The 16,715-nt window shown below is 45.2% G+C and overlaps 1 protein-coding gene across 1 annotated transcript in view; it reads right to left on the bottom strand.

Moving 5' to 3' along the window:
* Nucleotides 1-9,480, bottom strand: part of LOC126204311 (uncharacterized) — a 135,336-nt gene extending 125,856 nt beyond the window's left edge. Inside the window, exon 1 of the mRNA XM_049938696.1 lies at nt 9,372-9,480. Within this exon, the coding sequence (XP_049794653.1) occupies nt 9,372-9,459 (88 nt within the window). The 5' untranslated portion in view covers nt 9,460-9,480. The remainder of the gene's footprint in view (nt 1-9,371) is intronic.
* Between the last annotated feature and the right edge of the window lie 7,235 nt (nt 9,481-16,715).

The following is a 16,715-nucleotide window of genomic DNA, read 5'->3' as shown; positions in this document are numbered from 1 at the left end:
ACAAAACTGTACACTGTGCTATGTCATCAACTCGTTTGCTTGTGAGAGCTGACTCTGATGTATTTTCTCTTTGTTTCCTAATTCTATACCATTAACCTTAACTTTTGATTTTCTGAACCCATTTTAGAGATATCCTACATGACCTTAATTTCGTTTTCCAAGTTGCAGTACTTTTAGAGTTTTTATTAGTCTACGTTTCTCGAATTACGTTAATTAAAAATTCGACAGGCATCTGATGTGTCGGTAGGCCCTGAGAATGGATACATCTACGTTTGAGACAAAAATAAACTACAAAAATTGCTAACACGGAAAGACTAGGGGTCGTAATGCTTATGGTTACCACATTTCGGCGTCTGTTATCTTGATATCGCTGAATACGTTGCAACATCTGCTCCAAGGAAATTTTGCTTGCTGAGATGCTATTAGTGTATCTAAAGAGTCTATGAGATCAGGACTCATGGTATTTACAGTCGTACCTGCGCATGTAACTGGGAGCCAGAACCTCGTCCCAGCTCATGTAACTGGGAGCCAGAACCTCGTCCCAGCTATCTCATAAGTTGTGCAGTTCACCAAAACAACAGTATTATGTAACTCGAAATTTTCCAATGCCCTGAAATTTTCCAGTCTTATTGCAGTCCACGAATACAGTTTCCGGTGAAAAACTGAGTAGATCCAATGTGATCCTAGCTTTTCAAATTGAGGCTGTGATGTCAATATTCTACACGTTCCGTCGCCTCTGCTTTCCTCCAGACGCAATTGCACTACACATATCTGTGCGACAGTCTGCATTTCTCTAACTCGATAAATGGTGGCACTTTCCTTCAATCAGTCTAGCAGATTATTAAATAAATTTTTTAATGTAAAACTTGTGATAAATAATTTTTAATATAAAAACTTTTTAATACTTATACTGCAATTTTCGTTGTACAGTTAAAGCTTCTCCTGCGGGTTCAGGGATTGGAATAGGCCCAAGGTATTCCTGCCTGTCATGAGAAGCGACTAAAAGGAGTCTCCCACTTTTCGACCTAATTAGTTCTGGTTCCCTTTCAGGATTTGACCTCACACTTCCAAAATTCTACAGGAACGCGGGCCATTTGGGAAGGATGCATTACGTGATGCACTTGCTATCCATAGGGTGGTTAGATATTCTGCGCTATTTATTGTCATGGCTCTGCGACTCCACCCACAGTTCAGCTGTTTGTGTGAGGACACCTTCTGGGGTATGTCATCTTCTTCTGTTCTCCGCTGTCCTCTTTTGCCTCCATGACAAAACTGGATTTCTCTGCATCCAATATTCAGCACACCAGCCAGTCAGTCGTGGTGGGGCCATCATGTACCCTCTTGGTTGTAGCCTCATGACAACACAGGGATCAGCATTGCTGATACCTGCGCTGAAAACTCCCCATGTATGCCAAGGAGTAGATGCTCATCATCTTCGGCCATCAGGACTCCTGGCAATGGCCATCGCGCCAGATGGCTTTTGTTGTGGCTTGGTGGCACCTGTGTGAGAGTCCCTGATCAGAATGGTTGGCATGAGGGTGGATGACCTGCAATGAAACGGACCAGATCATCTCTTACTGGTGGCTGAATGGCGCCAGCAGTCTCTAAGAAAGGCAAAGTAGAGTACAATGCTGACAGAAATGACCCTAAATCGTTCCCCTCCCTAGCTACCCAATGGGAGGCTTGTAGGACTAAAGAAAAAGAGAGAGCCTTATTCGCCAAGGTATTTAGTCTGTAGCAGAACAGATGGGGACTCCTTTCTGGCTACAAAGCTTCTATTTCTTGTCGAAAACCTGGAAGACATGTTTGGGAAAGTGTCTGCATTGTCGAAAATGAGAAATGAGGCAGTCCTCATTCAGAAAGCTTCCCCAGTCCACTCCCAGGCATTACACGCCTGTGACCAGATGGGTGATATTCCCATTCCCGTCACCCCTCATAAAAGCCTCAACATGGTCCAGGGGATTATTTTAAATCATGATCTTCTCTTGCAGTGTGACTCCGCTCCAATATAGAGCAGCAGCGTGTTCACTTGATTCGGCGTATCTATAAGGGAACAAAAGACAATAGGCCTTTCAGGGTGATTCATTGTCTGAATAGGTCAAGGTGATGGTATACTCATATGACGTAAAACCATACATCACTCGCCCTATGCTGGAAATTTGGGCACGTCTCCCCACTGCAATTCCAGCACCACCTGTCAAGACTACAGAAATCCACTGCATCCCAATTCTCCATGCGCACCTCCTCCCACTGGTATCAACTTGGAAAGCACCACTCCCCCTGCTCGCCAGACTGCACAGTACTCCAAAAGCAGGAGAAAATTATGGAGTACAAGACCCTGCACTGGCTGACTTACCAAGAGGCTAAACAGAAAGATGAATGGTTGCACCCCATTCTCTTGACATCTACTTATGCTGCAGCTATGTCGACATCACCCTCACTGGCGACAGTAGCCTCCTCGCCTCTACCTCGGTACAGTGGGCCCTCAGGGCAACCCTATTACATCCTGTCCCTTTGGTGGTTGAGGGCACTTCTCCATTTGTTGCTCCCAAAACTTTGAGGGTGACACCTCTCTAAATGATGGGGACCTTGGTTCCCACACCGTAGCTAAAGAAGCAACAGCCTCCTCCAACTCCTCTCACATGAAAGGGGGACCTCTGGAACTCTCCAGCAATCCCAGGGTGGACACTCAGCAGTGACGGAAGGATCCACAAGCTGCTGGACAAAGGGCTTCACAGTCTTCCACTATGCCAGAAGCTACTTTGGAGAAGTCCTCCCAGCAAGCCCCTAAAGAGAAGCGAGAGAGCAAGCTGATGAAGATGAAGTCTACTAAGAAACAGGACACTCCTGTGGCACCAACACCACCACTCCCTAACAGTTCCATGTCAGAGGATGAGGTAGAGATTCTAGCATATCCAAAGGACCTAGATCTTGCCGAGACTCCAGATGTAAAGGTCCTGGATACCAGTACTCAACCGGTGGCAGCAGGTGACCCAGAGGTGTTAACTGCCTCCTTGGCCCCTTCATGACTTCCCATACGACTGACAGCGTCATCCTCCACTGGAACTGCGCCAGTTTTTTCTCTCACCTGGCTGAGTTATGACCTTTCAGGTGTTCCACCTGCTTTTTGCATTGCCCTTCAGGAAACCTGGTTTCGCATAATGCCGACCCTCACCCATTGTGGCTATTGGGAGTACTACAAAAACCATTCTGACTGTAGCAGAATGTCAGATGGAGTTTGTATGTATGTCTATGTAGCGAATTTGTGCACCATCAAACACCTTTAGAAGCCGTGTCTGTCAGGGAGAGGACAACATAGTAAATTACCATCTATAAGATCTACCTTCCTCCAGATGGTGAAGTGCCTACCATGTATTGGCTACACTAATTTTCCTACTCCCCCCACATTTTCTACTTCTAAATGATTTTAATGCCTTAACCCTTTCTAGGAGCTCAGTCCGGAACTGCGCGACTGCTACGGTCGCAGGTTCGAATCCTGCCTCGGGCATGGATGTATGTGATGTCCTTAGGTTAGTTAGGTTTAATTAGTTCTAGGGGACTGATGACCACAGATGTTAAGTCCCATAGTGCTCAGAGCCATTGAACCTTAACCCTTTGTGGAGTGGAACCAAGATTTCTAGCTATGATAAAGATGTCGAGGATTTACAAACTCAACTCTACCTTTGCCTCCTAAATGCCAGTGCCCCCACCCATTTCAGTGTGGCACATAACACATACTCAGCTACTGATCTCTCAGTTTGCAGTCGTGGCCTTCTCCCTTCTATCCACGCGAGAGCTGACAACGATTTGTGTGGTAGTGACAACTTTTTGCTCTTCCTGTTCCTATCCCAACGTCACTCACCTGGACGCTTACCTAGATGGGCTCTTACTGACGCTGACTGGGGCGCTTTCACCTACACTACCACCGCTGAATCACCGATGGATGGGAACATTGATGAGGTGATCCAGACCATCACTCCTATAGTTGTTGCCGCAACTAAATCGGTAATATGTTGTTCCTCAGGTTGCCCAGGTGGAAGACATTGCCTTGGTGGTCGCCAGAAATAACTGCAGCCATTAGAGACCGTAGGCAGGCCCTCAATGTCATAAACGCTACCCATCCCTGGAGTACCTCCTTCCCTTCAAACGGCTGCATGCTCATGTCCATCAGCTCATCAAACGAGGAAGTAGGAGTGCTGGGAATGATATGTCTCCACCATTAGAACACAAACCTCTCCTTTGCAGGTTTTGGTCAGGCTCTGATACCTTCAGGGATACCAGACTCCTGCATGTATATCTGGAATTTCCTCACATGGAGTTGTACTGCTGATCCAGATGTAATCGTTTAGCGCATTGCCAAACATTATGTTCACACCTCTTCATCTGGGAACTACTGCCTCGCCATGCATCTCCTAAAATAGCAGGTGTAACGACAACATCTACCTTTTGGTCCACGCCACCATGACCCTGTGCCTTTGCAATTTGTCGTCACACATATCCCGGACCAGACCATATCTATTCCCAAATGATTTAACATCTGGCAGCGGTTTACCAGCGCCACCTCCTTGCTGCCTTCAATCGCATCTGGAGCGATGGCGAATTCCCGTCGCAATGGCGGGAAAGTATGACCATTCCAGTGCTGACGCCTAGTAAAAACTAGCTAGAAGTGGATGGCTATCGTCCTATCAGCCTGACCAATGTTCTGTGCAAGCTACTTGAACATACGGTGAGCTGGCGGTTGTGTTGGGTCCTTGAGTCTCAGGGCCTTCTGAGTCTGTCCTTGGGCGGTTTTCGCCAAGCTCGTTCCACTGCTGACAACTTGGTCTGCCTGGGGTCTTCCATATGAACGACCTTTTCCCGGCGTCAACACCTCATTGCCGTTTTTTTGACCTGACGAAAACCTACAATACCACTTGGTGCCACCACATTCTCGCTACTCTGCAAGAGTGGGGTCACCACAGCCCCTCTAGATTTTTATATGGAACTTTTTGTCACTTCGTGTTCGAGTCAGTGCTTCACACAGTTCGCTACACATCATAGAGAAAGGGATCCCGCAGGACTCGATACCGAGCATCCCATGCTTCTTAATTGCCATTAATGGTCTCGCAGCAGCAGTGGAGTCCTCAGTACCCCGCCCCCCTTTCCTATATGCTGACGATTTTTGTATTTCCTTCTGATCCTCTTTTACTGGTGCGGTTGAACGCCAGCTGCAGGGAGCCATAGGGAAGGCACAGTTGTGGGTCCTAGCTCATGGCTTTAAGTTTTCGGCCACCAAGACTTGTATCATGCACTCCTGTCATCGTTGTACTGTCCACCCCCATCCAGAACTTTACATCAATGACCAACTACTGACTTACCGCTTTTTGGAACTGGTCTTCGATGCCCACTTTACTTTGCTTCCCCATCTCCGTCAGCTGAAGGACAAGTGCTGGCAGCATCTTAATATTATTCAATGCCTGAGCCACACTGACTGGGGTGCTGATCGCCATACACTGCTGCAGCTACACAAAGTCCTTGCACACTCCTGTCTTAACTATGGGAGGCTGGTGTATGGTTCAGCATCGCCATCCAACTCTGTGGAATTCGACTTGCGATGGCAGCTTTCCGATGAGCCCAAAGACCGCCTGATCTTGGAAGCTGGGGTGCTACATTGCGGATCAGGTGACAAAAGCTGCTTTCGAATTAAACTGCCCACATTCATAGTTCGCCTCACCATCCAAATTACTGTGCCCTTTCCCTAACAAGGCGACCAATCCTCTGCAATGGCAGTCCAGATCTGGGATTCCAATTGCAGTCTCTGCCCAGTCGCTTCTTACTGAACTCGACACTTTCCTTCTACCACCTTGCCTACAGGTCCACTCATATACACCTCCATGGTCCATGCCTCGGCGCCAGCTTAGTCTGAACCTATCGCAAGATCCAAAAAGCTCAGTTCCACCTGAGACCCTCCGCCAGCAATTCTTCTCTATTCTCAGCATTCCAGCACTCAGAAATAATCCACACCAATGTTTCAATGATCAATGGTCACGTTGGCTTCGCTTACGCTCACGTTGGACATACTCAACTATGCTCCTAGTTGGATGGCTGCAGTGTTGTTACTGCAGAGTTGGTAGCTTTTAAGCATATCCACTCCTGTGCAGGTGAGTCCTTCATCACCTGTAGAGACTCCTTAAGCAGCCTACAAGCTCTCGACCAGTGCTTCCCTTGCCAGCCTTTGCTAATAACTCTCCAGCAGTCTCTTTATGCCCTCAGAAACAGTGGACGTTCAGTGTCCATCATTTTGACGCCAGGACATGTCAGGATCCTGGGCAATGAACTTGCTGACAGGCTACCAGTAAAACTCTGGAGATCAGTCAACTGGAAATTGATCTACAATTGCTCTTACACTGTAAAGTTTTTGGGATCCGGGATGCTGAATGGTGCATCCTCAGTACACCAAATAAATTCCGTATTGTGAAGCAGACAATGAATGTGTGGCAGTCCTGCATGCCACTCACAGTGACTCTATTGTCCTTGCCAGCCCCACAGCGCCCATACATGGCTGACTTATGGTTACCTCCCCCATTGGAGAAACCTACCTCAGTGCCATTGTACTTCCCAGTTGACTGACGTCTCCATCTTGTCTGACTGCCCAATTTTAGCCACTCTGTGGCCCATTTCAACCTTGTCACCACACTGTCTGGGATGTTGGGAGACAATGAATCAACTGAAATAGTTTTACGTTTTATTCGTTTTCATCGCACAATCTAAGGGTGAGCGTCTGGCTCTCTCTCCCAGGCCTCCGCCCTCCCTCCCTCACTCTCTATTTGCTATTTCGTCTTTTGCCTATCTGTTTTCCTCTAGCCTTGTCTTTTACGCTGGAGATTTTAGTGTATTGCAGAGTGGCATCCTTTTTTCTTCTAGCAATCAGCCAACCCAGGCCATCTACTTTATTTTTTAAATACCTTCTACCCCTTTTTTTCTTTTAGTGCACGTTCCCCCCTTTGTCTTGCCTCTTTAGTTTTGTCTTTCAGTGTGGGTAGCCGTTAGTTTTCCGCCTTTTTTACTTCCCAGACTCTTTTGGGGAATGGCTTTACTCTGCGAGCTGTTTGAGTGCGGAAAAATGGACTCATGCCCCTGTAGTTTGGTCCCTTTCTCTCCAGACAAGAACTGTTACTGTTCCATAGCCTGGCTTACAAAAGCGTTTCATTAGGACGACAATTTTATACGCCATTATGGATTACCCATAACGGCATATAAAATTGTCATCCTTATAGAACGTGTACAAATTAAAGATTAAAAGTGAAATGCCAAAAGCCCAACCAATCTGGCAACACACGTCAAAACAAACTTGTCTTGCCGGCATGGTTGGTCTTTTGGTTCTTCATTCTGAATCTTCAACTCGTGTACATTTTATAAGAATGAAATGTAACGGTATTATGAGAAGAACAGTTGCTACTCAGCATCCCCGCTATATGGTGAGTAGCAACTTTCCTCCTCATAATATTGTTACATTCCATCCTACATTTTCAGTTGTTTGATTTTATAAGGATGATTATTTTATACGCCATGATGGATCACTCCTTCAGAAGCTTGTCTATGGAATAGCTTGTTACAGTTCCATATACACACAACAACAAAATGTTTGCATCAAAATGGTTCCGAGAACTCCTGAAGGTAGACGTGGATACTGCATTACAGACACAGTCTTCGAGAATGTTCAGAGATGTCACTAATGCCGCCCAAAGATGTAAGCAACCATGCATGAGCAGCGCCTATTAGACGGAGGGTGTCCGACAGCCGATCAGTTTCAGTCATTCCACTTGGAAGGAGGTTAACGGTTCGTGTTGCCTGTAGTTCAATCATGCCTGGATGGTCAATACCGCGGTCCGCACTGATACTTTGTGCCAGGAAGGGCACCGAAGAAGGGAAGTATCCAGGCGTCTCGGAGTGAAACACAGCGATGTTGTTCGGACAGGGAGGAGATACAGAGAGATAGGAACCGTCGATGACATGCTCAGACCGCCCAAGGGCTACTACTGCAGTGGATGACCGCTGACTACCGATTTTGGCTCGGAGGAACCCTGACAGCAACGCCACCATGTTGAATAATGCTTTTTTCATGCAGGCACAGGGCGTTGTGCTATGACTCAAACTGTGCGCAATAAGCTGCATTATGTGCAACTTCAATCCCGATGCCCATGGATGGTTAGTTGCAGATTCGTGCTTCCATCCTCCCAAATACAAGACCAGGCTGTTGAAAACAGTTCAACCTCGGTCGGTTTATTCCCAATGCACAATTCCATTTTATTTATACGTTCTTGAAAAGAAATTATTTAATGATATGAAAAAGCTAGGCTATAATATTAAAGCGTTTCACGAGAAAGAACGCTTCGAACGGACATGTGGAAAATATCACATTGAAAAATATTTCTCAAAATTTAAAAGATGTCAGAATTGAGAACGAAATTCAGAAATTCCCTGCAAAACAATTTAAAGCTTTTTACTATGGATCTTCGTTATTATCATTACACTTTTGACAACCACTGTAGGATAAGGACCTCCTCTTGACTTTCCCATACATTAGGGGTTTCGGCTATGCCCATACATGCTGCTCCTAAATGTGTTCTAATGTCATTTACCCACTATCCTATACGCCGTCGTCTCGATCTTATGACTTCAAATCCAGCACACAACATCCTTGGTGTATTTACCATCCATTAGCCTTGTTGCATTTCCCTCCAATTTTCAACTCCTTTTCTTTGAAATCAGAATTACGTCTTCCATTCCAGTCTGTCGCCTGATTCGCTTGTTTCTTTTCTTGCCACCCCAGAAAGTCCTAACATGCCTCTTGTTAAAATGGTCGCTAGTTAGTCTCCAATTTTTGAATAATTTTGTCATTAAAATTGTATATTTGTCTAATATATGTCAGAACTAATAATACACATTGATTGTAAAATCTCTGCATCAACTCTCTGCATATTGGAATATTCGTTTTGATGATTGCGCTCAGTTTATCGAAAGTATTCTGGGCTATTTACTTCTCTGTTTATTCCTTTGCTTGATTTCTAGTGACAAAAAATTACTACGCAGCACCCCATACTTCCTTCATTTACATTAATGTCTTAAATTAAGATTAACGTCCATGCGTGGAAATAAAGGCAGTATATGTGAAAGGGGCTTGCAAGACTACTTGGGGCCCAGTTTTCCTTTGACAACCAGACACGTGAAAGACCAGTATGAAAGCAATATTTTTGTCATACATTGCAACTGACTAAACTAGTAACACGACTCAGGAAAAGTAGGCAGCCACAGTTATAGTGTATGAAACATTACGGTTACAGTGAAATAATTAAATATTAACGTGTGGTTCAGAGCGACACCCTACTGACCTCCGTCATCATCTTCCTTGTCCGGCTCTGCCGCCAACGCTGTCACCATCAAACAGAGACGCACTGCTGCTGCTACTGCATTCTTCATGACGCAGTCCTGTAAATGTAAAGAAACAATCGTCACAATTTAAAGACTTATATACGTATAGGTTACCAGGTATAGAAAGCTACCTCATTTGCACAAGGATAGGGGACATGTTTATGTCACACAGCGCCTTCCTTTAAAATACAAGTGTGCTCTCAAACATCCCATACTATGACTACTGCCTTCTTGGAATTTCCACGAGCGTGTGCTATCGCCGTAGAGACAGTCCACGCATCAGGTTGGTTGGTTTGTGGGATTAAAGGGACCAGACTGCTATCCACGCATCAGGGGAGAGTGTCCTATACCGTAGTCACTGCAAGAGGACCGACGGACACGGTAAGTGAAAAGTGCCCTATGTGTATGCGCGACACGGCAAACATGAGCCCCCTCACTATTTAGTGTGGTACGTAGTGTCAGCGCCAACTGACGTGCATACAAGCTGCTGCGACGACATAACTACAGTGGACGTAGTGCCAGTCTTCGGCTCGACTGTTGAGTCTACCAGTTTATTGCCCAGAATTCCGACACAAGCTGTTATGGAGCAGAATATCAACTCCTTCGCTAGAGGTAGGCGAAGGACATTGTCCTTGGCGGACTGGACAATTGTCTCAGTTGGTCACATGGCCAGAAGGGCTTGGAATTCTCTCGCAGGAATTGATGCAAATGAATTACGTTGGTACAATACAATTAATGACAGTGATCTCAACATTACGTGTTTCTCTTTATTATAGACACTAATGAAGTCTCTCGTTTTAATAAAAATACTTAAACTGAAAGAGAGATCGAGAAAACAAAGAATAGAAATTACAAGGAAATAATGCCTACGTCCTCAATTCAGCGAGCGACATTTGTGGCCTTGGAAAATACATCCAGTTTGTACCCCGCATCTGCCGGTCTAAAACTACACTGATGAAACGTCTTATGTAAGTTTACGCGTTTTGGCAGCTCTTGCGTATCGTGTGGGTGGAATTATTTCATTTGAATCTTTAATTAAATGCATTAATTTGGCACTTTAATGTCTGACACAAGTAAATTTTACCTATTGAATCAATGATAAGGGAATTCATCTGATTACGAAATTAAACAAAGACTTCAGTAAACTTAGATTTTTCCATGCAAGAAATCAAATTTATATCAACATATCGAACAACGACTGCGATCAATAAACTAATGCCTTGGCAAACTTGGACAAGGGATCTGGAATGTGATTCAACTGAATGCGTATTTTGATAAAGGGTACATTCGCGAAGGACGTACTATGATGCCGTAAATTAGTATTGAGAGATAGAAAATACTACATGATGATATATGCACGTGTATCTACTGTCGGAGTTCAGAGAATGTTGAACTTCTAACTGCAAAGAAATGTTTCGAATGAAGAATGAAATTATTGAACATCAGTACGAAACTATTTTGCTACATTTCGCTTTGCTGTTGCGACTGGATATCGCCATACTCATGAGCAGCAAGAGGCGGCTGAAGTGCTACAAGAACAGTCATTGGTTCTGTACCAACAACTCCTAGTTCAGCTCAGCCGGGTGAGAGCATCGCGGTCCTACGGCGGCTGGATTTGGTGAAGATGTGCTCGAGAAGTCGTCTAAGAGTGATTCCTAGAAGTGAAGAGGCCTGCCCCACAAGTAACAACTATCTGCTGACCGTTTCCGTCAAGGAAAAACTGAGTTTTGTGTTTCTTTCGCGTCAATTAATTTTAATTGGTAGAATACTAATTCTTAGAAGTACCGTCCAGTAAAATCTTGTCTTACAAGACAGGAGGTTAATGACTTAAAAACTTGTTAGCGTTGGCGCTCCAAAATGTGTCCAACTTATGCCCCCCCTCCCTGGACCTCTGGAAGTACAGTGGCACTCCCTACTTCCCCTTCTCAATTACTAAAATGAATCAATATGTTTCTTTAAACGCTTAGTTTAGTGGCACCTGGACGGATTTCGGCATCTCATGCTCTTCCAATAAGTGCTAAACGTCCTTTTCACGTTCCACTTTCGAAGACGTCTCCGCCTGCTTAGCTGAGTGATAACGCGTTTGCCTACTACACGGTCCCGGGTTCGAATCCCGGCCGGGTTGGAGACTTTCTCCGCTCGTGGACTGGATGTTGTGTTGTCCTCATCATCACCGATAAGCATGCCGCCCAATGTGGCGTCAGCTGAAATAAGACTTGCAACCCAGCGGCCGAATTTCCCCGGATGGGGGGTCCCGGCCAATAATGCCATACGATCATTTTATTTCGAAGGTGTTTTTTTTAACAGTCTGTGCTTTTCGGCAAAATCTGACTGTCCGCTGTTTCCCGCTACAATAGCAGTTCTTCTAGACCTCTCATCACTAAGTGGCACGCATTCCATGGGCACACATATCGAGAAAAACAGACTCTGATGTTCAATACATTTTCAGAATGTAATCTGCACTGTCTGATTTCGGACGCTCGCCGACAAGGTGGCTTTCTTTCTTACTCTTGTTTCACAAAACAAAGCTCGGCACGGCACTGCCTTGCATTTCCCGTCACACGCGGAACGAGTGGCGATTCTGTGAATAGGGCTGGGGATTGCCTCTCTGCGGTTTTATGCTCCTACAGAGCGCCCCTCGTCCTCAATGGAGTCCAACCTGGTTTCACAGCGGCGTCGGATTTAGCTATGCATGCCGTTTAACATGGGAACTCAAAGTCAAAGTAGTTATGTGTTGGCAATCACTAATGGTTCAAATGGCTCTGAGCACTATGGGACTCAACTGCTGAGGTCATTAGTCCCCTAGAACTTAGAACTAGTTAAACCTAACTAACCTAAGGACATCACAAACATCCATGCCCGAGGCAGGATTCGAACCTGCGACCGTAGCGGTCTTGCGGTTCCAGACTGTAGCGCCTTTAACCGCACGGCCACTTCGGCCGGCTGCAATCACTAATACTAATCTACAGTTCGTTATCTGGTGGACATTAATTTATTAGATTTTAATTTTACTCTCTCGTATAGATTTACGTAAGTTATGGGACTGTTTGGAAAAAACGGTGGTGTAACAATTCCACTATGGCGCGCCAGTGCGATATTTATCAAACTCTGTGCAGATGTTTATCACATAATGAATATTAAACAATTAAGCTTTCATTCCGTTGGCCGGCCGAAGTGGCCGTGCGGTTAAAGGCGCTGCAGTCTGGAACCGCAAGACCGCTACGGTCGCAGGTTCGAATCCTGCCTCGGGCATGGATGTTTGTGATGTCCTTAGGTTAGTTAGGTTTAACTAGTTCTAAGTTCTAGGGGACTAATGACCGCAGCAGTCGAGTCCCATAGTGCTCAGAGCCATTTGAACCATTTTTCATTCCGTTGGAAACAGATGTCCATTATCAACATCAGCATGAAGTGTGACCTCCATTGGCACTCTTGTATTAGTTGTGGCATGGAAGAAAACAGTCTACGCATGTCATCTTGAGGAATCTCTGCGTGAAACACACTATGTATCAGTTCATTACGATTTCTAGCAAAAGGCTGTAATGGAAGTCGATGTCTTTTCATCTCTATGTATAATAAATTATGGGACAGAATAAGCCAATCAGAAACCTGTACATTCCTCGAGGCGCTTGTGGTGTGACCTACAGTGTGGGGGTTGCATTACCCTCCTTAAATATGGTATTTGGTACCTTGTTTATGAAGGGTATGACGACAGGTTTACCATTCTCATCTTATAATGGGAAGTAGTCAGCCTTCCTCCAGCAATTACCAATCAGTCCAGCTGCTATACCCAGTAGCTCCCTCCATCATGCTTGAGGAAACGGAGAGATCAGATTTGAAATGTGTGGCAATCTTAATTAAGTAAGAATTGAATTTGTTAAGTTAGAGAATCAGTTAAACGCTGAGTATGAAGAAGTGAAGACTATTGATTTTGGCAAGTTATAGAATATGTCAAATGCTAATTACAAGGAGCTAAGGGCGAAATTAAAAAAGTAAGGAGACTCGATAAGTAAGGATTATAAAGGGGTTGTCGACTGGGTGACAGGAGGTTTCTAATTCAGTGCCCTCAGAATACTAGACGAATCCAAAAAGAATTGCGCCGTTTTAGTCATTTACAGAAGTAATTAAATTAGATTATTACTACCGTTAAGGATTAATTTGTTGATTTAAAGAACCTATGTTAAGTCCAAATCTGATATGCCACAAAAGCTGTCTACGAAAGCGGACAAAACAATTGAGGAAGTAGACATCTCTTGTGTCGCAATGATCAACAATTTGAAGTCTATGTTCATTAATTATTCTGATAAGGTTGTCGAGTCTCAGTTCGGCGTTAAGGAGAGAGTAAAGGTAGTTGGGTCTGATTTAACTTCTTTAGATAAGGTTACCAAACAGAGGGCATACGAACAGTTTCGTGGGAAGGATATCTGAGAAGGCACCCTGCCCACGGGATTTAATGTATCAAGATATTTTCCAGAAGACTGATGAGTTCCTAGCAGTCTTCAAGAATTGGTTCTATGACGAAGATGAGATTAATCGTTTAAGTTTATAGATACTTTGTTCTGACGAATATAGAGATATGTATGGGGACATAAGGCCATATTTTAAGCGGTAAAGGAACAGTAATTACTGGAGAGATTATTAAGTTGACTAGCCCCTAGATAGAATATTATTGATGCATGAAGGTAACGTAGAAATGGGTAAAGGTGTAGCTGTGACTTACATAGGTGTATGGAATTGGATTTAAATCCACGACCATTTGTCTAGCTTGAAGGGGAGACCAGATGGCGCTATGGTTGGCCTGCTAGATAGGGCTGCCGTAGGTCAAACGGATATCAACTGCGTTTTTCTAAATAGGAACCCCCATTTTTATTACGTATTCGTGTAGTACGCAAAGAAATAGCAATGTTTTAGTTGGACCACTTTTTTCGCTTAGTGATAGATGGCGCTGTAATAGTCACAAACATATGGCTCAAATTTTAGACGAACAGTTGGTAGCAGGTATGTTTTTTAAATTAAAATACAGAATGTAGGTATGTTTGAACATTTTATTTCGGTTGTTCTTGTGGTGTCACCGCCAGACACCACACTTGCTAGGTGGTAGCTTAAATCGGCCGCGGTCCATTAGTACATGTCGGACCCGCGTGTCGCCACTGTCAGGATCGCAGACCGAGCGCCACCACAAGGCAGGTCTCGAGAGACGTACTAGCACTCGCCCCAGTTGTACGACGACTTTGCTAGCGACTACACTGACGAAGGCTTTCTCTCATTTGCCGAGAGACAGTTAGAATAGCCTTCAGCTAAGTTAATGGCTACGAGCTAGCAAGGTGCCATTAACCATTTGTAACGTTGCATGTACCTCCAGATAGAGTCTCACTTGTATCATCCAGAATGCTGTATACCAAAGGACAATATAAAAGTTAAGTGTTCTAGTAGCTACGTTCTTTTCTTTATCACATTCATTACGACTCCTGTTCCAGACTTAACGCCAGACGGCGTGAGTTGACGCGTGCCCTTTCGGCTACTTCACTGTGGACTGGCTGCCTTAACAGTCCACTACATTGGCGACGAGTCTAAAAAGGGACTTTAGCGTTCGTATTGCACTAATTTGCTTGTGTCATGGCTTCGCCACATTCTCCAGATGTACTGTCCGAATTTTATCGCTTGCAGAATCAGCAGACGCAGGCGTTATTGGATGCCCTGGGACAGCTCGTCCAGGGTCAACGTGCGCTGCAAAACGATGCAGCCGCCGCCGCTTCATCGCTACCGCAGCCACAACACGCCGTTGCACCGTCCTTCCGTAGTTTTGATGCAGCCAACGAATCTTGGACAGAATGATCCCGACAATTTGGATTTCATCTCGCCGCCTACAGAATTCAAGGTAATGAGCGGCAGCCATTTTTGCTTTCGTGTGTAGGTGTGTCCACCTACTGTGTGATAGTGAAATTGTTTCCCCGACGCGACGTAGCAACTCTGTCATACGAAGAAATTTTGTCTGCTTTAGATGCCTATTTAAAGGAAACAGTCAATGTTGTTGCAAAAAGGTATACGTTCTTTCGTACAAAACGTATGGCCGGTCAGACTAATAGGGAGTGGGTTGCAACATTGCAAGGACTTACTAGGGAGTGTGCATTTGAATGTGACTGTGGACTCCCTTATTCAGATACTATGGTGCGTGATGCAATAGCACAGAACGTTTCTGATGTTCGCATACGGGAACAGATTTTGAAACTAGTTAATCACTCCCTTCAGCAAGTGATAGACATATTAGATAGGCAAGACACACTTGACTTTGCTCAGGAATCATTTGCAATTTCGCCAGCCGTGTGTCACATTCACCGGCCCGCCGGGCCCGCTGCACGGAACGCTAACCTGCCCTCGCGCACGTCCACGCAGCCACGTGTCCCGCGCAGGCAAGCAAATGCAGTGAAATCATGCCCGCGATGTGCAACTAGACATTCGCGTGACAATTGCCCATCACGCCAAGCTATTTGCTTTTACTGTCATAAGAAAGGACATGTTCAAAGTGTTTGCCAGAACAAGCTCAGATCAGACACTCACAACCATTCCAGGCCCTTTGCTTCGCGCCGGAATCGAACCAAGGACAATCGGGCTCGTGAACCTTTGCCCATGGACATTCATGTAGTTACTGCCACTCCGCCCAGTGTTCCTCTCGCTAACAGTGACTGTGTTCGTCCCACAAAAAGTGTGCGTCGACGTCGACGGAAGTCCCGTCACGTCGCGCGTGATTCTGTTCCAGTGTCTGTTCAAGTTGCACAAAACAGTCGCTCTTGTCGTCAGCAGGACAATAAACTTTTTGTAGATTTGGACTTTGCCGGACAAGTGATACCGTTCCAGCTCGATGCTGGAGCTGCAGTTTCATTGCTCAATCTCGCCACGTACAAACAACTGGGCGCACCTCCGTTGCGTGCCGCAAATGTTCAGCTCACGAGTTATTCGGGACTAGCTCTCCCTGTGTTAGGACAGTGCACTCTTCTTGCCACATACAAGGGACAAACAAAACTTGTGTCGTTTTACGTCCTTCATTCTTCTACTGCAGTGAACTTGTTTGGTTTAGATTTATTTCAATTGTTTAACTTGTCTATAGTCAATCAGGTCCTATCAGTGAATCAGACTGTGCCTTCCGCCAGTGTTTCTCGTCTATGTGAGGAATGTTCAGACATTTTTGCACCGGGCCTTGGTTGCGCTAAGAACTATGAAGCACCTTTGGCACTGAAGGTAAACGCGCAACCGAACTTTTTCCGAGCGCGCAATGTTCCCCACGCATTGCGTTATGAGGTCGCCAACCG

This window comes from Schistocerca nitens, chromosome 9 (genome assembly GCF_023898315.1).
Source record: "Schistocerca nitens isolate TAMUIC-IGC-003100 chromosome 9, iqSchNite1.1, whole genome shotgun sequence".
Classification (NCBI taxonomy): Eukaryota; Metazoa; Arthropoda; class Insecta; order Orthoptera; family Acrididae; genus Schistocerca; species Schistocerca nitens.
The sequence above is the reverse complement of the archived record's forward strand: the minus strand, read 5'-3'. Positions and strand labels throughout refer to the sequence as shown.